Source organism: Rhagoletis zephyria, unplaced genomic scaffold (assembly GCF_001687245.7).
Source record: "Rhagoletis zephyria isolate East Lansing unplaced genomic scaffold, Rhagoletis_zephyria_1.1 Rzeph_scaffold_00173, whole genome shotgun sequence".
In the NCBI taxonomy this organism is placed as follows: domain Eukaryota; kingdom Metazoa; phylum Arthropoda; class Insecta; order Diptera; family Tephritidae; genus Rhagoletis; species Rhagoletis zephyria.
The window spans coordinates 317786-341976 of NW_016157257.1; the positions used below are offsets into that span (position 1 = coordinate 317786).

The following is a 24191-nucleotide window of genomic DNA, read 5'->3' on the forward strand; positions in this document are numbered from 1 at the left end:
GTTAAAACCTTGGCATTATTAATTTTCTATGATCGTTTAAGATTAAATTCTTTCTGTGATCAATTTTTCCTGCACCCCTAAACACAAATACACCCCCTGCTTTAAGGGTGCACGCGATCAATTCGGCATAGGGCTCATTCGAAAGGGCACGGTTTAGCCTTTAATTTCTGATATATGCAAAATTTGTACCACGTCAGGGTTCAGCTCTATAATTTTTCGAAAATGGCCAAAAACGCTGTTTTTAGGGGTTTCAACCCCTTTTTTCTCGAAAACGTGACGTGATGGGACATTTTTGACCCCGGATTCGTGTTCAGCACGAAAAATCCGTTCAGAAACACCAGGTCCCGTCTTATTCGCAGAAAAAAAGTTGAAATTTGTAGACCAGTGTTATGATTTGAGTTTTCTAGTTTATAAAACACAAGCGTTAATTATGTACTTAACTATTGATATTATTCTTCATTAAGCATGAATGTCAGCATACATTAAAGATGAATATTATATTTAACCTACATTTTGTTCATAAATAACACATAATTATGTATATTTTATCCTCGAAAAGAACCTTTTCTAATCATGAGGCGAAATTCCCCACAGTAAGTGTTGCCGTGTGCGCAAAACGAAAATGCTGCACACAACCCAAAAGTACTCCTCGGGGACCAAATGGTGAAAAACTGCGAAAAGGTTTATTACTGTATATACTGTGCCAGCAAACGCGGCAGTTGAACGGTTCCGAAAGCATGAGAGCTCATCATTTGTTACAGAAGTCGTTTGACTTGTTGCTGAAAATCATCTGACTTTTTGCTGAAAGCCATTTGACATTTTAGGGCATTTTTTCAAAAAAAAATTTTAAGGAACTATTTTTATTCATATAAAATTCCATTTTTAGAGGTGTTTTCAAATCGGTCCAGCTCACTTAAATCTTAATATTTTTCCGTCTTAAAATATAATAAATTTTATAATTCCAATGGAAAAATAGCACCGAATTTTTTTTGTATGTGGAGTGATGCAGTCTATATATATATATATATAAATTTGTGAAAATGTGTAGAGAAAAGTGTTCAAAACTGCAATGAAAACTGCGTTAAAATTAAAACTGTATTAAAATGAAAACTGGATTAAAATGAACTAACACAAATGTGAATACATGCTTTTTTTTATTTCTTACTAAAGGGGATTTAAATGAGGATTTAAAGGAAAAATGGGGATTTTTTGGGGATAACTGCGGCCCGATAAGGGGATGGGGTACAAAAATCTTCTGGCAACACTGACTGCGGCATCTTGCCTTCGCCAGTCTTTCACATAAGCTCTCATGCTTTCGGCAACCGTCCAAAAGCAGTATTGTGCTTTTGGCAGTCGATCAAATACGGCGGTTGCTGGTTTCGTGCACGATTCATTCGGAGTACAGGTTTGCCGAAGTCAATATCAGTATAAGCTGTTATAAGCAGTGTTGCCGCGAATCTTTTTAGTGGTAGCCAAATTCCTTTAAAAAAAGGGCTAAAAAAGTCGTTGTGGCTAAAACTGGCAGCTAAATTTGTTTACTAACATATACATATATAAGCATACCCGCAAACATTTTCAATAAGTAATGGTATAGAAGAACAATGAACTCTGGAAAAAAAGCAAATATTTTTCCAACCAACAACCGATTTGTATTTAAGGGAAAATATACGACACCAGCTTGCTGGCTCCATCAAGTGATTTTACCATCATGCTCGAAGCATATACATAACTTACCAGCATGCTGCTACAATATTCATTTCTTTACAAATGGGGTCGAGGAAAGATCGAAATGATTAGAGCCGAAATTTCATAATTTTTCTACCATTTTGTTAAGCATTGTTTTTTTTTTTAATTTACAACTGCAATATCGGGAACTTAATCCTCCACACACACGGCTTTGACTCATACAGTGCAAGAAATTTCCGCCAAAATACTTTTTACTTAGAAAATTTAGCTAATTTCACCACTCATGACACCAGCAAGCTGGTACAATCATAAAATTTTGAAATAGTTTTTGAAGTCGCGCCAGCAGCTTGTACACTCACACCACAAGAACATACACGGCCAATCGACTTGATGGGCCATTTAACAAATTAAGAATATTAAGGGCCGCAAACTTATCTATTTTAAACTATAGTTAAATCGTTAATAGATAAGTTAACAGCCCTAACACTTTTACAGTATGTATGTATGAAAACGTAAGGTACTTACAATACATCTATATATATAAATGTGAATGTCTGTTTGTTTATTACCTTATAACTTTTGAATCGCGACACGGAATCGCATGAGACTTTTCACACTTATTTGTGTTTATCCCGGGAAGGTTATAGGCATAGAGAAAAATCGGCAGTACTGGAAAAGGGGGCGTGGCACCTCCCATACTAACTAAAATTTTCATTTTGTATATCTCTTAAAATATTTGCGGTAGAGTACTGGAACATGGTGTCGAGATAAATGAAATTAATTCCATACTCATGGGAAAAAATGGGCGGAATTGGAAAAGGGGCGTGGCACTTCCTGTAGGCGTGAAATATTTAATCATCTATAACTTCGGAACCGTGAGTCAAATGAACTTGAAATTTGGTATGCAGACATATCTATGGTTGGTGCTTTTAGTAGTCTGTAAAAGGGGCCGTGGCACATCCCAAAGGCGTGGAATTTTTAATCAGCTATAACTTCGGAACCATAAGTCACATAAACGAGAAATTTGGTATGCAGACATATCTGAATGAGTTTTCAAAAGGGGGCGTGGAATTTTTAATAAGCCATAACTTCGGAACGATAAGTCACATGAACTTGAAATTTGGTATGCAGACATATCTATGGTTGGTGCTTTTAGTAGTCTGTAAAAGGGGCCGTGGCACATCCCAAAGGCGTGGAATTTTTAATCAGCTATAACTTCGGAACCATAAGTCACATAAACGAGAAATTTGGTATGCAGACATATCTGAATGAGTTTTCAAAAGGGGGCGTGGAATTTTTAATAAGCCATAACTTCGGAACGATAAGTCACATGAACTTGAAATTTGGTATGCAGACATACCTATGGTAGGTGCTTATAGTAAGGTATGTTTATATAAATGAGTTTGTAAAAGGGGGCGTAGCGCATAACACAGGCGTTGAATTTTGTATCAGCCATAACTTCGGAACCACAATTTACATGGCCCTTTTAATTCTTTCTGATATGCCATTCGAATTTACAGGACTCAGTTTCCAGTTCGCTTAGCTTTTGCAATGACAATAATCAAGAATTCCTTAAAGCAAAACCCTAAACTTTATCGAAAATAAAATCTATGGTAATTGCATTTGAAAATGCATTTATGTTAATAGAGGCTTCGAAGTATTAAAAACATGCTGTGAAATAATATTAGTTATTATTCCAAAGAAATTAGATAGCTAAAATTGTAATATTACAACATTGGTATTTCTACTATTACTTACTACATATCGTCGTTTAAAGTGCAAAACCGCGTAACTGACCTTTGCTGCCAAAAACTGAATTTGCACACACAAGCTCTTGGCTCAATTTTTATCCATTCGTCCTGAAATACACTTGATGCGATTGCTTTATAAAAAAGAGAACCATTTTGAAATATGAGTGTTTTTACTATCTAGAAAATAATTTATGCAACCTCACATACGCGGTTTTACATTATATTGATACGCGGGTTTGTACTTTAAACGACGATATATCATTTGTTGGAGATATTTTAATGTAAATAAAAACACCTATTGTGCCAAAAAGTTATTATTAAATTTCATTACATAACACCCAAGCTATACAACTGTCCCTCAGTATTCTCCTATAGTAAAATTAGAGCAGAAATAAAATACATCTTTACAAAAATTATTTTTCATGTTTGTATAAAGACGTGGGGTGAAACCCGCGGGTAAAAGCTAGTATATGTATATATATATCAGTCTTTCTTAGTTTAAAAACTCATCTTTTACATAAATGAAAAAAAATAGCTCAAATTAAGTATATACAACTTTTTCTTGCCAAGTATGAATAAATTCTCCAAAGGGCTAAAAAAAGGGCTAGGGGCAATTTTGAATTTATGTGGCCAAAAAAAATATGTTGTAGCTAAATCTAGCCACCAAAGGGCTAAAACGGCAACACTGGTTATAAGCATCGTTCACTTGTGGTGGCTGTATTTGCAAGACAGCACGCTTTGCGCTGGTGTTCGTTCATCCCCCGTTTTTAACGTGAGTAGGCTTAAAGTCATAAAAACAGCACCCTTTGCCAATGTCTGGTATGCAACAGCTGCACTTCACCAAAAAAATCGCTGCAGGTGTAATTCCTAGTGGACTGCACCAGCCAAACGTGGACGGACATGCAAAGATCGTAGCGCGCAAAACTTACTTGCAACGGCTGCGCTTGCTGTAAAACTCAAGTTTTTGAATAAAAATTTTGAATAACTCCGATAGAAATATGTAAATTATTGTTTTATTTCAAAATAGTTCCATTATTTATGATTTTTGGCATACTTACTTGATCAATCAATTTCCACGAAACACTCTATGAAAATATCGGCAGTGTTGCCTATTGAACTTTTTATACGAAGACAATATTTCTCCTTGTATTTTAGTAGCAGTTTCTATAAATCAAAAAAGAAAGGAACACATAGGGTTCAATCGATACCACTAAGGTATCACTCTAATGAGTACTTGTACTCAAAAGACTGAAAGTATCGATACCTACTCAGTATCGGCAAAGTATCGGGTAATTACTTAAATTGTTTTCATCTTCTCTTTCGAGAGATACTTCCCTTTTTTGTTGTAAAAGGTCATATGATTACGTCTTATCATGGTTTAAAACATTGTATGTCAAAATCAAATAAAAAGCCAGAAAAGTTGCAGGTATAGAAAACGTATATACATATTTAAGTTATTTAGTTAGAATACAAAATAATAATTAATTAATATTTGTGGCACATTACCAAGGAACAGTATTGGTTATAATTTTTTCAGTCATATGAGTGTATAGGTCACCCAATATGGATAAGTTTCTGATTTTTATTTTGTTTTTTTATTTTCTAATTAGTTTTATTTACTTTATTTATAAATAATATTGTTCATTCCATAACAAAAACCTTGTTAATGCAAGTTTAAAACTTTGTACAAAAATTAAAAGCAAATCAACGAAGTTTCATCAAAGAACGTAAATAATAAGAAGGGACAACTTGTGCCTTCTCTTTTGCGCTAGTACGTTTTCATCAAAATTCTACACTTTTTGTTCTGAATAAAAAGTGTTTAATTTTGGTGAAACTTTGATTTTCTTTTAATTTTTGTACAAAATTTGAAACTAGGATTTACATGGTTTTTGTCATAGAATGAGCTATATTTTTTTGTAAAAAAGTAACTAAAATTAATTTGAAAATAAAAATAAAAATCCGACACTTATCCGTAAGGTCACCTCTATAAGTATACACCACACTGCGTCATTTACAAACTATTTATGAAAAAAAACTTGTATTGTTTCTTTTGGTACATTGCTGAGGAACAATATTAGTTATAATTACATATATGACCTCATATAAGTATATTATTCACAAAATATTTATGAAAAAAATAGCTTTTGGGGCACACTGCCAAGAAACAACAACTTTTCTAAATGCTTTACAGACAAGCGATTTCTACTTTCTGTACTATATGACCGCACTTTCCGCGAAAACTCTGATAACGGGAGTCATTTGTTGAGTTGCCGCTGCAATGATAAAAGTAGTAGAAATTACTCTTTCGATACCAAGTAAAAAAAGGTATCGAGTAAAAAAATACTTGGTATCAAAAGAAAAGTATCGAGTATTTACTTGTATTTACTTGTATCGATTGAACCCTAGCAACACATGCTAAGGCAGAATGCGGGAGCGAGATAAATGCCAGGTTATCCGACCTTGTATTGTTGAATCATGGTACAATTATATCAAGCAAAGTTAGTACAGAAGCTAGCATAGACCGAAAAAAATATATGAATGAAGCAAGCATAATTCGTGTACCTATGTATCTCAATTGATTAAATCATTTGATGAATTTGAGTAGAAACTGGGTGCAGGAACACAATTTCCTTACAGTAAAACCCGCTTAAGTACCTCATGAAAAATGTCAACTTTTTAGGTACTTAGGCGGGTTGGGTACTTAAAAGAACCCGCTTAATTACCTCGATGCGGGTACTTAAGCGAACATAATTATTGATGTAGCTACATCTTTTTGTTAACTTACATAAATATGTAAATCCTTGAATAAAACACGAATATTTAATGAAGTATGCGTAGTTTAAAACCAAGACCAAACAAAACACATAAACAAATAAAAAAATACTTTTTTAAGAAAATAGATAAAGCAATGTTATGTAATTTTTACAAGAATTTACATACATACAAAGAGAGTTGGACGTATCATTTTGGGCCAAATTCAAAATGATATTCTTTGTCACTATGTTTATTTATTAATTTGTAAGATTTTTCAATGAAAATACAAATACCATATAAACCTAAGCTTAAGCTTTTTTCTCAGAAGTGTTTTTTGAGTATACAGTTTTATAGCCCTTCAATTTTAGTGTAATAATATGCAAGTTTCAAGTGACTAAAAATTACCGCTGATTTTTTATAATTTATTTGCCGAAAGTGTGTAGCGCTGCCACTAAATTTAAAAATATGTAAATATTCTAAGGATTTTTAAAAGAGCACTTAAAAGGGGAAAATTATAGGTCAAATGGTAAATTGGGTACGAAAAATGTAGGTACTGAGACGGGTTGGGTAAATAAGCGGGGAGGTACTCAAGAGAGGGATTTTCTTCAGATTACATTCAAAAATTCACGGTGCCCAAAAATGTCGGTTAATTAAGCGGGTTAGGTACTTAACCGGGGGGTACTTAAGCGGGTTTCACTGTATTTCAATTATACACGAAATGGAAATTATGCACTGAGTTTGTACTCAAATTCATGAAATGATTTCGCGAATTTGCCTACGAATATATGAACCTTGGATGATAGAATACAACGTTGCGCAAAGAGAAGGCGAGTAAGACGAAATGCCGAACAAAGGAATTTGTCTTCTTCAAAGGAGTCACATTCAGACTTCTCCCGAAGTGAAGTATCTAGCAGTGTTGATATTTTAATTACAATTGTACTTTTTTCAGTACAATTAGTTTTAAAAAGTACAAAAGTACAATTTACCGATTTTAAGTACAATTTCAACACCAACAAGAAAAGTATCGATTCAAACGTTTTCGATAATCGATTAAGTGGTTACCGAGGTACACCTTTTTAGTTATAAAGTGGGTGGTGCTACGCCCAATTCCCAAAAGTATTTAGCAGTTATTTATTGTTAGGAGATTGTTGTAACTATTAACTTGGAGTTAATTAGCGTCCTCAGAACAATTTTCAACGAATTGCTTTTCCGTACGAAGGTTACTAAGTGCACCGAGGTTGGTAGAAATTGATAAATCGGTTACCGAGATACACATTTGTGGTCATAACGGGGTGGCCCGTTATCCAAAAATTTATAATATTGTAATTTTTTGATAAGTGGTTATTGTAATCATCGATTTTAAGTTTATGATCTCCAGTAATTACTGATTTATCTCAATTTTCGTGTTTCTGTAAATTACCGTTATATGGCAGGTGGGCTTGGTTATCGCTCGATTTCAAAGATTTTCAACACGTTTCTTAGCTAGACCCTACCCTAGCCTCGTACCGAGTTTGGTAAGGCTTGGTGAAGTGGCTATTGAGATACGGCATTTATCATAAGTGGGCGGGGTCACGCCAATTTCCCAAAAATTTCATAATACAATTTTTTTTTTACCACACTTATACTCTACATATTAGTTTTCAACAATTTGCATCTAATATTTACTGAAATATCGCAGTTTTTGCATTTTTCGAAAATACCGTTGTATGGGAAGTGGGCATGGTTACAGTCCGATTTCGCCCATTTTCAATAACAACCTATCTTGGATAAAGGGCAACCTACATACCAAATTTCGTTGAGATATCTAAATCTTTGCTCGAGTTATCGTGTACACGGACAGACGGACAGACAGCATGGCTTAATTGACTTCTCTTTTCATTCTGATCATTTATGTATACATTTGTCCATATCTATCGTTAAATTACAGGCATTTAACCCTAATTTATTTTTCATGCAAATAANAATTTCGTTGAGATATCTAAATCTTTGCTCGAGTTATCGTGTACACGGACAGACGGACAGACAGCATGGCTTAATTGACTTCTCTTTTCATTCTGATCATTTATGTATACATTTGTCCATATCTATCGTTAAATTACAGGCATTTAACCCTAATTTATTTTTCATGCAAATAAAGGTTCGAGTATTTTTTATGAAGTGTGAAGTAAAGTGTTTTGTGATATAATATTACTTTTCATTTTGTGATTTTGGTGCAGCGTCTAATAAAACAATTGCATGTACTTAAAAAAAACACAAGATGTAAAGTTATACCTTGGGTTTATTAATGCAATATATATGTACATATAAATACTTATTTCTTGCTTACAATGTTGGTAAAATGAAGGATGTAATTAAGTAACTTAACATTTTATTCAGAATTTGTATTGTAATAATTTAAATTTCAAATTCAATTTTGCGCTTTCCTTTTGCGAATCTTTCTATTATCCTTTCAGTGTCAATTTCAATATCTAAGTGTACGTGTAAAAGTGCTAGACTTATCAGTCTTTCTTCATTCATGGTACTACGCAACCATGTTTTTAACCGGTGAAGGGTTGAAAATCTTCTTTCGGAAGTAGCGTTACTAGCTGGAAGTGTGACCAGAATTCGGAGAAGTTTGTTAATCAATGGAAAAGCATATTCGTCGCATTTACCAAGAACTTCTGCTACTGATTTTGGGAATGGCTTTTCGCTTTCCTTATTTGTCCTTCGTTCCAACCACACTTTATACTCTCCTTCCAAATTGATACCACATTTTTCTAGGAATAGTTCGTATCGTTTTCCAAGCGATTTTACGCGTTCGATAGCATAATTTTTTTCGTCAGGAAGTAATAAGTTCAAATCAAAAATGTTTAATGTCTCTTTCGGCAATCTTTCTCGGAGATCTGTTTACAATTAATATATTATTTTTATTTAAAAAAAAACAGCTCATTATCTAACAAAAACCATATAAGTCCAAATTTCAAACTTTGTTGATATATTAGAAAAATTCAGCAAACAATTTTTCCATCAAACTTTTTATTAAGATTTTCTAGACAAATTCTAGTTTTATGGCGCATTAAATTCTAGCTTAAGAAAGTGCAAGTTTGAAGTAGCTAAAAATTCGCGTTGATTTTTGATACTTTTTTGTTTTGTTCAACGAATCCAAAAACACGGTCTGGTTTTATTCACCTTTCGTCGATTTTTTTTGTGGTCCTTCGTAATTGATTAAAATTTGAAAACGTTCGCCTTGATAACTAGCTTAACACTTACCGATTTATGAACACGTTAACCGGTGTTTTCGTTTCTATCGATATATAAGTGGGCTAGCGGAAATATTTATTTCTTTTTTCTTGAGCTTCCTTTCAAATGCTAAATTTCGAATACTCATAACCAGAGAACGGATTTTTAGGACCTAAAAACCTATAAAAAAGGCAAAATAAAGTAACGAAATAGGCTGGAAAAGGCAAAATAAAATAGCGAAAAAGGCAGGAAAAGGCACTAGGTATTGCAAAAAAGGCAAAAAAAGGCAAAACAAAATAGCGAAAAAGGCAAAAAAAAATGTATTGCAAAAAAAGCAAAATAAAGCACTAAAAAAAGACAGAAAATACGAAGAACAATCAAAAAATATATTTTTATATTACAAGTAAAAAGAGAAAAACTTTGAACTAGTTTCATTATATGAAAAATTTTTACTTTGAATCTTTGACTATTTTATCCATTCGAGTTTCTAACTCATAAAACTTTAATCTGTATAGTTGTAGTAAACATTGAACCATNTGATTATTTTATTCCCTACAAAAAAATCTTCGAACACACTTTGTATGGAAGAAAATGCTTGACACCGTCAATAATCTTAATAAAAAGTTTGCCCTAATATTGTTGAATTTCTATAATTTTTCTACAAAGTTTGAAATTTGGACTTATATTGTTTTTGTTAGATAATACGCTTTTGTTATAAAAAAAAATATAATATACAGTAAACAAACAATGGAAAAATAGCCGTAACTGGTAAAAATGTCGTGTCTTTATTGTTACTGTAGGTAACAAAGTTAAATTTTGTAAAAAAAATCTAAAAATACTTACCCTTATTGACACAGATATCCAGGATCTATTTATTCTTTGCACTTCTTCACAAATATCGAAATACCGAAACTTTATTTGTACTTAATCGTAATGAACCGCGACTCGTATTTCCACAATAGAAATAGTGTACTTCGTATACTCAAGAATTTTCTACCAAAAATGAGCTACGCCAACGATGCAGACAAGTATGCACGCCGCACATTCACGAGGGAGATTTGCCGACTGCTTGAAAAATTGTGTTCATTTAAATTTTTAAAATAAATGAAATATTACAATACGGACAATAAACTAAAGAGGATTAGGAAGCTTACTTTTGAAAATATTCTTGAAGCGGGTTGCCACTTATTTGAAAACTTTAATTCAGTTAAATTTATAATATACACTAAGTGTTGCCATAAGGGTATCAAACGAGAGTATTTGATGTTAAAGAAAAATTAATAGGGGGTTTATTAGACCCAGAGAAGCCAAATCTAAAATTTTTATAATTTTGGTCTGTCTGTCTGTATGGTTGTAATACTAGGTTCGCATATAAGTAGATTATCCTCATTTTCGAGCTTAACACCCTAGTCTGTAATTATAACAAGAGATTAGCCATATAAAATTCGTCCATTGTTAATCTGTAATTATAAAATAATCTCAGATTAAACCGATAACTTTTCGGTGTCCATCCTAGTTTTATCGATTGTTTTTGCAAAAAAGAGGAGAAATGCCAAATGTAAAAGTAAACAAAAATGTACGCTAGCAAGGAAAAGAGGTTTGTAAAGGTATTTTTAATAAAATGTTAAGTTAAAATATATTTATATTGCTTATTATAGCATAAAAACGTGATCACGGTGGCACAGAGAAGAAACATAACTTTTCCTTGAGATGTGAGAATAACAAGCACAACAAATTTGACGGCTAATAATCTGAGATTTGCCTGTGTAAACGGGGCGATTAAAAAACGAGCTTTGATTGAGATAATATTGATGTGTGAACATAGTTTAAGAGCATCACGCAAAAACTAGAGCTCTAATTGAAAATATAGAATCCATTTTTTTTTTTGTTTTAGTTTATCGTCGATCATTATTCCTAGGTATTTGAATGTATCAACTTTTTCCAGTGCGTCGTTGTTTATATTTAGAGTTAGCAACGGACTGTTCTCAAAATTTTGCCTTGATATAACTACAAACTTAATTTTATCGACATTCAATTAAGTATGTTCAAGCATAACCAATCGCACTTTTTTGGAACTTCTGTGTGGAAGGTTTTTCGGTAAAAAAAATCAAAACTTTTTGTTGTTGCTGCCAAAAAATTAAGAATTTCATACAGTTCTCTGTATAATGTATTTTAGTAAACTACTAAACGGCTGCACCGATTTGGTTCATATTTGGAACATATGCCAGCACCTTGAAAATAAATATTCCGACCAAAAATTTACTAGGTATGTAGCTCGGGATATTCCTGAAATCCTTATACAGACCAAAACCTAAAAAACCAATATATGTATCTCTAAAACTAATTACGCTGAGGAACTGAAACTTAGCACTGATGCATATATTGCCAATGCATTGGAAAAAGGGGCTTGGCACCTTCCATTCAAACTGAACTTCTCATACAGCTTATCTCTGGAACCGCTTACGCTAACGTCCTGAAATTCGACACAGCTACATGTGTTATCAATACCGTACTTATGGCGAAAAGTGGTAATTATTGGAAAGGCTGGATCGATATATGTACATTTACGTAAACGCGCAACTATCATTCGATTGGGAACCATTTTCTCCTAGATTCCTAAATCCCATTGAAATATTTATTGTAACTTTGTTTTTAATTTTTAGTAAAAGGTAAAATGTATGTGAAAATTTTGCAGAATTTTTTAAATTTTTCACAGAGAATGGAGCTTTGATTTTGCGAGTTTCGCTATAGACTGTCCTATGTACTTACCTATTTGCATAAAATGATAGCCGTTTTCGTTGTTCGGACTAAACTAAAAAACCACTAAATAGAGTTCCGTCAGATTGTCGGAGGTTATCTTACATACATATATGGTCTTAGAAAACTCGCTAGGTNTTAATTTTTAGTAAAAGGTAAAATGTATGTGAAAATTTTGCAGAATTTTTTAAATTTTTCACAGAGAATGGAGCTTTGATTTTACGAGTTTCGCTATAGACTGTCCTATGTACTTACCTATTTGCATAAAATGATAGCCGTTTTCGTTGTTCGGACTAAACTAAAAAACCACTAAATAGAGTTCCGTCAGATTGTCGGAGGTTATCTTACATACATATATGGTCTTAGAAAACTCGCTAGGTGGTGCTGGAGTCGTGTTATTTATAAAAATCGTATTTATTAACCGATTTCGATCAAATTTTAAATGTGAGCTATGTACCTGTATGATGGAAAATTCTTTTGATAAAAATTGACCCGATGAGTGCCGCTGGAGTCGAGGTTGAAATTCATAACACGTATTCATTTTATGGTAAGCAATGGTTTTGCAGAAAATGGACCCAGTGGATGGCGCTACAGCCGAAATGTATAGAAACCCCGTGTGGTTGGTCTGCTTTGGCCCTATTTTTAAGTTATACGAATTTAGTTTTCAGATGTCTAAATGAAGGATGGGGATAAGTTTGTCTGACGCCTTCATGCACGATGCGGTCTTGCATCTACCAAGAAATCAGTTCATAAATATTACCACGAGTTGTAAAAGTGACGAATTAACAAGGAAATATCACCGTAGGTATATAAATTGCTTCATTTGAAAGATATTCAAGAGATCACACGACACATTTAGCCACTTTCATCCTGTAGGACAGCGAGGATTCTTGGCCCTTCTATAACAGAAAACGCACTTCTGTGCTCTTGCGTTTCCATCCACCAATGTTGTAGTTGCAAGATCATAGAAAAAGATTAAGCATGCTCTCACAGGTGGAAATAACATGACACCGAAAGGGATTGGTATTCCATATGCCGTTAGTATTATTGGCCTATGTGTGAGGAGGATACTGCGCCTTAGTGGTTTCAACTTATACCAAAAATTTTGATTTACTGACTATTTTTGATTTTAAACGCTCTTTTGCATTGGCCAACGGAAAAGTTCTTATTAGGCGCCGCGAAGTAAGCGGGCATTGGCTAGTATCTAATAAAGAAAAATCGACTGAGCCCAAAATATAAGGGGAAAAAGGCTGAAAGTAAAAAGCCGTAAGTGTACAATGTGTTCGAGCCGGCAACATAGAAGGTAATCGTGCTATTCGTTTCCAGTTTTTTTTTTGTATCAGGTTTAGTAAAAGGTAAAAGGTTCCACCGCATTCCTTGCAGGTGAAAATAAAGAAATTGTGAATATTAAATCTAGTCTATTCATTGTACAGCAGTTGAACCACTATACGCCGGTAATCTCAAAATCATCACACGTACCTAAGTCAGCCGCTTTCTTGTCACCATCCCATTAGAAACAAGCTACCCAACAACAGTAAATCGAGACGCCTGTTTGGACCGACAAACTAAGGTCAAGCAAATCAGGGTAGGTACGCAGGGTAGGCCATTTACCATTTTTTTGTAAAACTGATTTGCTTCCTTATCCGTTGGCCGGGAATGGTTGTAGTATTCACAGACTCTTTAGTACATCGACGGGTATGGTATATTGTCGCCCATTCTAAAATACTTAACGAAGAAAGAAGATATACACCTTTGAAAATCGAAATGGCCTGCGTAGGCCACATCACACAACGGAGGGTTAATCACTTATTCTAACCCTTACAACGCGTCATCTTTGGCGACTTCTGTCTGCTTAAAATTTTCTTGCAACATTTTAACCCTCTAAGTGCCTTTTTAACGACCTTCCATTATTGCTTAGAACGAGCTGAGAGGGTTAAAATCTAATTTAATCCCTTATTAAATTCTACTGTAGAGTATGAAGACAGAAATTTCATTTGAAGTCGTTTTATACATGATATTTTTCATAAATTAATTGCACTTTGGGCCAAAATGTTAAAACTCCCAACAGTTTTCATACAAAAAATGGGAGATAAAAGGACTTCGTCGATTCGACGAAGATTACCTTTAGAGTATGTAAAATAACGTTACCTTTAAGGGTTAAAATCGAATAGGTGATAAAATTAAAAATTCAAACCCCCAATAGTAAAATTCTAGATCTGTCACTGTTCGCATGTGTACATAGTATATTTTATTTATTAAACTCATTTCGCATTATATCTTTACAGAAGCCTATTTCGTACAAAAGAAGAAAGGGAAGAACCTTGCAGCGAGGGAGCCAAAATTTCGTGAAACCGTGTAAAATACATATATGGATTAACCATCAAAATAATATTAACAAATAGTTTTAATTTTTATTAATACCTTTATGTATATAGCATTAACAGAAGCAGTAACTAATAAATATACGGATAAATATTTATTTATATGCATGACAGAAACTTTCGCGCAATGTGTATTGAAAAAACTCCATGTAGCTAGCGCAGCATCCAAATATTTAGGGCAGACATGGGCACTTTTTTGCCCGCGCAGCAGTGAAAGTGCGAACGCGAGTTAGAGAAAGGAAAAAATAGTTTACGGGAGGAAGGGTATGAAAAGTTGCGAAAAAATTATTTATATCTCCACCGACATCATGTTCATCGCAGTACGGCTGCTAGAGCTGGGATACTATCGATAGTTGAAAACTGTCGCCACTATCGATAGTTTTTGAAACTATCGATGTCGGTTTTAGCACGACTTCACAATGTCTCTTCTTTATATCTCTACATATTACATACTTTTTTTTTATGCAAGAAAATTCACAACACAGTCGGTAACAAAAAAAAATTTAGGTCATTGGGATTTTTAGCAACGATAAGCTTACACTGAGTTATAGTAAAATTTAATAAGCTATAAAACTGCTTACACAAAATTTTTATAGAAATTCGAATTAAAAACTTTGAATTTTTAATTATTTTGTAGTTTTTTTATGTTTTGTACAACTTTTATAAAAAATTAGTAGACACTAAATCGAGTGGCGGTACTATCGATAGTATCCCAGCTCTAACGGCTGCGGTAATACTGATAGAGCTGTAGCAAACCGTAGTAACGAATACAACCCCTGACTCGAAGTACGGAATCGTTACTCTCATAATAATCTCGTTACTCGCATGTTCCGTATATGCACCATCAACGTCAATCAATAGTTGCGTTCGACAAGTCAAAAATTTGTAATAATTTTTCCAAATTTTTACCGGATGGCGTTCGATAACGACAAAAAATTATCCAACACACAAAAATTGAGAGAGTAAGCTTCATTTTGATGCAAGAGAAGCGTTCATTTTGTACTGGCAAAATTTTAGTCAGCAAAAATTATCCAACACGAAAACATATGATCACAAAACATATGGTTGCAATTTTTGTAAACAAACAAAATTGCATTTTCCGAGTTTTGGTATTTATATGCTTTTGGCTGCCTGCTATGTGACTTTATGATAGCGCCAACTAGTTTTTACTTCTAGAAATGTTCCTGGCGAACATTGAATGTTCACTTTCCTTTTTTTTCTTCTATGGAGGCAACATGAATTTCAGTTTGTTTACAAATAAAACATAAACAAAGTCAGCTGGTGTGTCTTCTTCTTCCGGTTTTTGCAAGTAATGGCTAATTTCCTGTTCGTTTACTTTTTTGCTTTTTCATCTCTTTGGGAGAGAATTTTCGCTTACTCTCTTGATTTTGTTTGTTGGCTGGTGTTGGCTAATTTTGTTATCGAACGCAACTAATACAACACAACATATTGTGCGGTAACGAAACTGTTTTTCGTATCGATACTGAAGTGTGTTGCGTGTGTATGTACGTACATGCATGCATGATTCGTGTGAGGTACAAGCAGGGATGGAATTTAAAAATTTCAAAATGTGCCTAATGGCATGGGCGTAGCCNCCCCCCCCCCCCCCTAACTTTGAAATTTTCCTTATATATATATAAAATAGTACCCTGAAATGCCAGCTTAATAGAGCTTTTAATACTGATTCAAATGAAAGATGTATATATGTCGGTTTGAGGCCATAATAGAGAAAAACTCTTACTTGTTTGAAACATTTTTGTTCCAGCTGAATCAGACGATATCATTTTTGTAGGCCTGGGGCAGATTCTGTAACCAGTTAGCGACAGTTTTCGAATCGGTATCGGTTTTGTTGACGTATGATATGAAATATTTTTATGTCAACATGTGCGATATGTAATCTTGTCGACTGTAGTCTATAATGTCAGCTGTTATTAAGCCGATTAAGGTTGTAATTACGAGTATTATCATGTTGAAAACTTATAAGCAATTAAGATTTTATATTATCTTTATGTATGATTCTATCTCTATTATTAATTATTATCTTATTTTCTAGGGTTTCCTTTACTTGTTGTCTCCTATGTCTAGGTTTAAGTTTGTTTCTTTCCCCTATAATCTTTTCATAGACAATTTCTCCTGTTTGGAATTGTTTTTCTATTCTATTCCTATTATGAGTCGCAAGCATTTTTTCCTGTGCTTGTTTGAGAATATCAGGTAAATTTTCGTGATTTATTTTATTGTGGAAGACATCTTTCGGCTTTAATTTTATCACTGAATGTACTGTCAAATTATACTGTTGACTTTCTCTAAAAATTGCTTCTAAATCGCTAACTATATTATATTCTTCTTTTATGCATCTAGCAATTTCTATTATTGTAGAATGAACTCTTTCTATCTGTCCATTGGTTGTACTGTGACGTGGATCACAAAAATAGATTTCCACATTTAATCTTTGCATTAACGATTTGAATTGGGGTGTTGTGAAACTTGGTTCATTATCTAATGTTATGCATTTCACATCTGGGAAAGCTTGGAGCAATTCCAAAACTTTTTCCTCAATATTTGATTTATCTTCAATATTTTTTAGTATTAAAAATTTTGAGAACGCGTCTATACACGTAAGGAATTTCAATTTTTGAGCGTAAAAAATGTCTATATGCAACTGTTCTCCCTCTTTATCCGGAGTCGGTGCTTTTCCTATCGGAATCTGTTTAGGATGACGGTCATATTTATTTCTGTTACAAGTTATACAATTTCGTACGTATTCTTTCATTCGTTTTCGCATTTCAGGCCAGTAGTATAATTTTTCTATTTGCTTAATATTTTCTACATGGTTTCGATGCGCTCTATTATGAGTTTGTTCAATTATATCTGCTTGATCTTCACTATTGGGAAGGTCCATAGGAAATAACCTCGTATATACAAATTTATTCTGAAATGTTTCTTTAAGAGGTCTTTGTATCTCGTGCAAATCTTCTACTGTGCAGTGTATCGCTGTTACTAAGTTAGGTCTTATATATTCCTTTAAAATTGTGAGAAGGTTCTCAACTGTGTCGTATTCAATTAAGTGTCTTTTACTTCCAAAAGTTTCAATTAGTTCATGGATAGTAAATTTATTTTTACATAATATAATTTATTGTTTGAATTGATTTACCGGTTTTTTCCTCTATACAAAAATTATCGCTACTTTGAACAGAATGTTGTGATTCGTCTTCTGGTGAATCTCCTGATTCACTTGATAAATTGTTTAATTCAAGGCGTGATAGTGCATCAGCTACAATGTTTGTTTTGCCAGGTTGATACACAAATTTTGGAGAAAATTCTTCGATAAACGCATGCCACCTTTTCATTTTAGAATTTGGGTTGCGGGTAGACAATGCAAAAGTTAGTGGTTGATGATCTGTATGAATTTCAAGATTTGTTACACCATACAGATAGTTACGAAGATTTTTTAATGCCCATACGATGGCGTATAGCTCTTTTTCGTTTGTGGCATAATTTCTTTCTGTTTTATTAAGAGTTCTAGAAATAAACGTAATTGGTTTATTTTCCTGGGAAAGTACTGCACCTATTGCAACGTTTGATGCGTCGGTAGTCAACACAAATTTTTTTGAATAATCGGGTTGCGTCAATTCCATTTCTGACGCTAAATTTCTTTTTAGTTTGTTAAAAGCGGATATGCCTGCTTCATCAATTTCGATTAATACTTTTTTTGACATATTTTTTGAAACCCTGCCGTTTTCTGCCGACAAGTATTTTGTCAAAGGCTTTGCAATCGCTGCGTAATCCTTAACGAATTTGCGATAATAACCTGTGATGCCCAAAAATCCTCTTAATCCCCGTAAACTTTTTGGTAACGGATAATTAAGCATTAATTTTATTTTATTCGGATCTGTTTTGATCGTATTTTGGGCTATGATGTAACCCAAAAATTCTATTTTGGTTTTGAAAAATTTTGATTTTTCAAGAGAGATTTTCATATTAGCTTTTCTCAGTATTTCAATTATTAATTCCAAGTCTTCTATGTGTTGTTCTAAACTTTCTGAAAAAATAATTATATCATCCATATAAACATGACATATTTTCCCAATTTGATCGCGTAATATATCGTCCATTGCTCTTTGAAAAATTCTGGGAGCATTTTTAAGACCGAAAGGCATACGCAAGAACTCATATTTTCCATTATTGACAGAAAAAGCTGTCTTTTCTATGTCGTTTTTCGACATTAATATCTGGTGTAAGCCGGACTCTAAGTCAATACTTGAGAAGTACTTTGCTTTCCCTAAATTTGACAAAATTATATTCGTATCCGGTATAGGATAACGATCAGGAATGGTTTTCTCGATTATTTTTTTATAATCGATGACCAGTCTAGATTTTGGTGAGCCATCGTCATTTGTACCCTTATTTGGTACTACCCAAATTGGTGAATTATAAGGACTTCTATTTGGCCTTATAATTTTTTCATTCAACATTCTGTTGATTTCTTTATTTACGAAAGAATTTACAGAGAGAGGATATGGATACTGCTTGCTCCATATAGGCTCCTTGCCCTCTGTCTTTATCTCTGCTCTTACATCAGTTCTGAATGGAAAACTTGTATCCACTTCAGGATGTGTTTCACTGATTTTATACCTTATGTATTCTTTCAAATTTGACAATTCATCATTTTCATTTTCACATTTATGATTCGTTATTTCTGAGCCTCTTTCACTCAGTATTGAACAATTATCGTTATTGCCGTTAAATTCATCGGCTGGTGCTAAAGGATCTTCATGTCCTAAAGCAAAATATTTTTCTAACAGTATATTGCCAGTAAAATCTTCAGCTGGCTTTATGGAATCTTTTTGTTCCTCAGTGTCAATTTTTTTATCGACCAATTTTATGGAAGCTTTATGTTTTTTGGAAGCTTTATGTTCCTTTATATATTTATCGGAAACTTTATGTTCCTTAATACCAATTTTTTTATCGGCTTGTTTTTTGGAATCTTTATGTTCCTTAGTATTTTTATCGGAAACTATATGTTCCTTAATACCAATTTTTTTATCAGCTTGTTTTTTGGAAGCTTTATGTTCCTTAGTGCCAATTTTTGTATCGGCTGGTACCTTGGAAACTTTCTGTTCCAAAGGATTTATGTTTTTCGTATGAATAATAATATTCATGCTATTTTCGACACTTTCAGTATCACTTTTTATTTTATAAAAAATTTTCTCATTGGGCACGTCGATATGCGCTTCAATTTTTTCCAATAAATTATACCCCAAAAGTAGATCGGATTCCAAATTTTCTATTTCATAAAAAACCTGTTTGACTCCAAATAGGGTTATTAAATGGTAATATTTAATGATTGAATAACCATTCACGGTGTTTACCTTTTTGTAAATGGCTAATTCATTCCTATTTTCATATACCCCCTGCCTAATATAACATGAGGTAGCCCCTGTATCGACAAGAGCTTTTAAATGTTTGCCTAATTTGGCATCGTAGAGGTTGATATAGGGGAGGACATCCCCTCTTCCCCTAAAAAATGACTTTCTTTTAAATTATTTACCCTTTGGGTTTTTTCCTGCGGACGAAAGCTATGGTTGCTTTCTCTCGGTCGCTTTGCAGCGTGTGCATTTTGGGTTTGTACCCCAAAATTTTGTAGAGGTTTATTGGCTGAAGCACTTGTGCTAGCCATATTAAAATTTAGCTTTACAAAGCCACCATTCTGTTGCGGCTTATTATTAAAATTTCTTCTGAACCTTGATATGGATGGATCCACATCCATGGGCTCTGCTTTAGGGACGTTGTTCCTTGATGGGAACCGCAAATTATTATTTGTGAATTTTGGTAACCTTGCTCTTATTTTTTCATTTGCAAAATTTTGAGCAAATAGTACTCTTTGATTGTTTGATTCGAGCTCTTGTGCTTTTGCCAAAGCATCAGGCAAATCTTGCGGGTTAAGCGAAAAAATTATATCCCTTAAAGGTGCATTGAGTCCTGTTTCTTCTTATTAAGCTCTTTGGTTATATCTGACGCATTGCCATGTGTCATTATTGTTTTATTTATTAATAAAGTAAATTTTTTGTTGACTAGGTTGTAATATTCTACAACAGACATTACGCCTTGTCGAAGGACGCTTAATTCTTGCTCAATAATATGTATTAGGCGTTTGTCCGAGTACGCGAAGTCAAGGCGAGCAACTATCGCATCAAAATTTAACACTGTGCCGTGCTTTGTAAGGACATCATTCGCGTCTTGAGTAATTTTATTTCTCAATATTGTAAGAGCCGCGAAGTATTTTCTACTGCCTCTCACGTACAGGCTCATCGCGTTATGAGCTGCTTCCCTCCAGCTAAAATACGCATTAATTTTTCCGAAAAATTCAGGTAGTGATTTTATCACATCAAGGGATTCCTGACACACTATATTTTCATCAATTGTCTCTGCTCCATAATATGTAGCCCTACGCGTATTCACTTCTAGTTGTGAACGTAAATGTTCGATTTCTTGCCTTAGACCTATATTACTGTTAGCGATTAAACGCGTAATAAGGTCAACGGTTAAGTCACCGTTCGCCATATTTCTGTTTTGTATTTAAATTGTTTATATATATAAAAAATTCAATTATTCTCGTTATGTTTTCTAACGTTTTCTGTATGGGCAGTTATTTATCATTTATTCTTTTAATTGTGATCCCTTCTAGGAAGGGAGGCTCTTCTATTCTGGAGGGTCTGGAATTCAGAATCGCAGAATTGAGCTAAGTTATAGATTGGACTTAATTTTTGCTATTGGCTGTACAAGCCTTTATTTATCGCGACTAATCCTTTAAAGGATATTTAATAATGCGCGATTTTGTTTTGCGAATTCAAAACACTCGCGAGCCCCACATTGGGCGCCAATTATGTTTCCCCATTTGGGAAACAGTAAAAAAATATATATTAATCCGCGTCTTCGCGGATAAATTAAAACTCGAGTTGTTTAAGTTACAAACTTTGAGAAAAGAATCGTCTTTATTTTCAATCTTAGCCTATTTATACATTTATTATGTTTACTTAATAATTAATTTCACCATAAGGCGTTGGCATTGCATCACGCTATGATGAAATGCCAATGGCTTGGACAAAGAAGTTATTTGACGCCTTTGAATGGAATTTTCCATTCGGAGCGGAAAAAATATATCAAATTTCAATTCTGAATAAAGAAGTTAAATGAGTCGCAATTATGCAGCTGCATAATTGCTGAGTATTCAAAATTGTATTATGAATCTGTAAGATACAAATTATGCTTTTTCCAATAAGCAATATTGTTTATATTAATCATTGTGCCGCTATGTGTGATCTGCCGTTAACTTGCATGCATGATTCCTGTGAGGTACAATTGCTTCATTATATCAAATTGTTCGAATCGATACAAAAATATGTTGCGTGTATACATACATATGTATATATATATTTTTTTTTTCAGAGCAGGAAGCATCGAAAGCCCCAAACCAGTAAGTGTGAGACTTTAACCCATTAAACCTCCCCCGGTACCACCGTCAAGTATTTCGTAGGGAGGCGGTTTGAGCACTAAGCTCAACGTCCGTTACTGTTCACATGATACCACCCGCTGTTAAAGTCGATCTGGTGTTAAACCAACCCACCCATTTAGATTGTCCTATTAGGAAGTTCGTATCTAAGTGTAGTATAAACCGCATAAAGCAATTTAATATCGCTTATTCGATTTTTTAGAGGCTCGCCCCCTTAACGCCGTTACTTCTCAAGAAAACGGGCTTGTTGCGCTAAGACTGTAGCGGCTGCTAATTTAGGTTGCGTCGAAGGACTTTAATCATTTCGGCAGAGAAATGGCAGACATCGTTCCATGCTTCCTCGCTCGTTAACATTATCGGTACCATATTTTCTGATGTTATACAGGAGCCACGTTTGGTATTAAGTACGAATATCATGGAGTGGAAGCGGGGGCATTTGAAAAATGCGTGCATATGTATATACAGTATATTTTGCTTAGCTGCACATCCTTCTTTGCACGAAATCTTGTGCACGTAACCGAAAAAGGCACTTAAGCGAATTTTCTTTACTACTTCAATGAGGAAGTTATCCGAATCCCTATGAAACCAAATATTGGCGGAGCACTTACCATGTAGAAATTACTGCAAGCGAAATTGTTACCGAATGTTATCAAATTATCTATATAACTACATAAATTGATAGCAATTTTCGTTGTTCTGCGAGATGAGCAAAATAAATAAAAGGTTGTAAAATTAGGTAATTGCAGGTAAACGTAATACTTTCATTGATAATTGATACTAGTCGCACAATTTTTAAGGCAGGTATCGCCAATGTGCAGGTATGTTGAATGCATCTATCGGAGCAGTTTCCTTATAAATGTTAAAAATAATGCTTTTGATGCGCATTTTGGGGTAGGTATCTTAAATGTGCACTTAAGCATAGAGGCAGCAAAGCAAAATATACTGTATTTATGTACATGTATGCATATGGACGAACGAACATTTCCTTACGCTGCAAGATTTGTTGCGATGATTCTTGTGAGGTACAAGTTCTTGTATCAAAAGTAACGAGTAAAGTAACTCATACTGGTATCCGATACATACGGGTATCCGAATCCGAATATTCGTTACTTTTACAGCTCTACCAGTGAGTTCTCACAATCACAATGAGCCAATTTACACGACGACTTTTCACCCTGCGTTTTTGGCACGTTCCCTTTTAAAAAAGTCTTCGAAAATCCTCGTGCATTTACACGATGACTTTTTCTTTGCGGCGTTTCTTGCGTATTTTTGACATTTAAGCGTAAAATTTTCTTTGGTCAACTCTTTCGTCGTCATTTTTAAAGCGGAGCGAATCGCGAACTCAAAGCAAAAATATGAAAAAGTGAACTCGATAAAATAGAAACGTCAAAAAACCCGCGATTTCGCTAGTCCGGAGTTTTTTTCTTCTGGCAAATTTATGAAAAGTGTCAAACGATAGGTAGTGTTGCATTTGTGTACAAAAACAGAACGCGGTGAAAGCAAATAATCTTACATTTGTTAAAAATTTATTTATTTATTTATTTATTTGCAGCTATAATCTAGAAAATATAAACATTTCCTTACAGACTACTTACAGTTAACAATTGCAATGTAATTACTAACAAGTAAGAAAGTCTAAATTCGGGCGGAGCCGAACATTAAATACCCGGCGCAAGTATTAAATATATGTTTTTTCACCATGGCGCCACGCCCATTTTCCAAAATTTTATCACAAACGTATTTCTTGGAAAATTATTGTTGCAAGCATCAATTTTGATTAAATTAGCTTTAATATTTACTGATTTATCGAAGATTTTGTATTTCTCTAAATTATCGTTATATGGGATGTGGGCGTGGTTATTGTCCGATTTTAAAAATTTTCGGCCATTTGGTATGCTGTACCAAGGTCAATAACTGTGCCACGTTTGAAAGAAATTGGTGCAGCGGTTACCAAGATATACACATGTAACCATAAGTGGGCGTGGCTACGCCCATTTTCCAAAAATTTACACTATTCTTATTTTTCGTCTAAAAATTATTGTAAATATCAATTTTGAGTTAATTATCTTCAGTAGTTACTAAAATATCGCAGTTTTCGTATTTCTGAAAATTACCGTTATATGGGATGTGGGC

At 33.9% G+C, this 24191-nt stretch overlaps 1 protein-coding gene across 1 annotated transcript in view; it reads left to right on the top strand.

Moving 5' to 3' along the window:
• Positions 1-14623, top strand: part of LOC108356474 (chaoptin-like) — a 313273-nt gene extending 298650 nt beyond the window's left edge. The window contains exon 9 of the mRNA XM_017607582.1: positions 14453-14623. Within this exon, the coding sequence (XP_017463071.1) occupies positions 14453-14526 (74 nt within the window). The 3' untranslated portion in view covers positions 14527-14623. The remainder of the gene's footprint in view (positions 1-14452) is intronic.
• The last annotated feature ends 9568 nt before the right edge of the window (positions 14624-24191 follow it).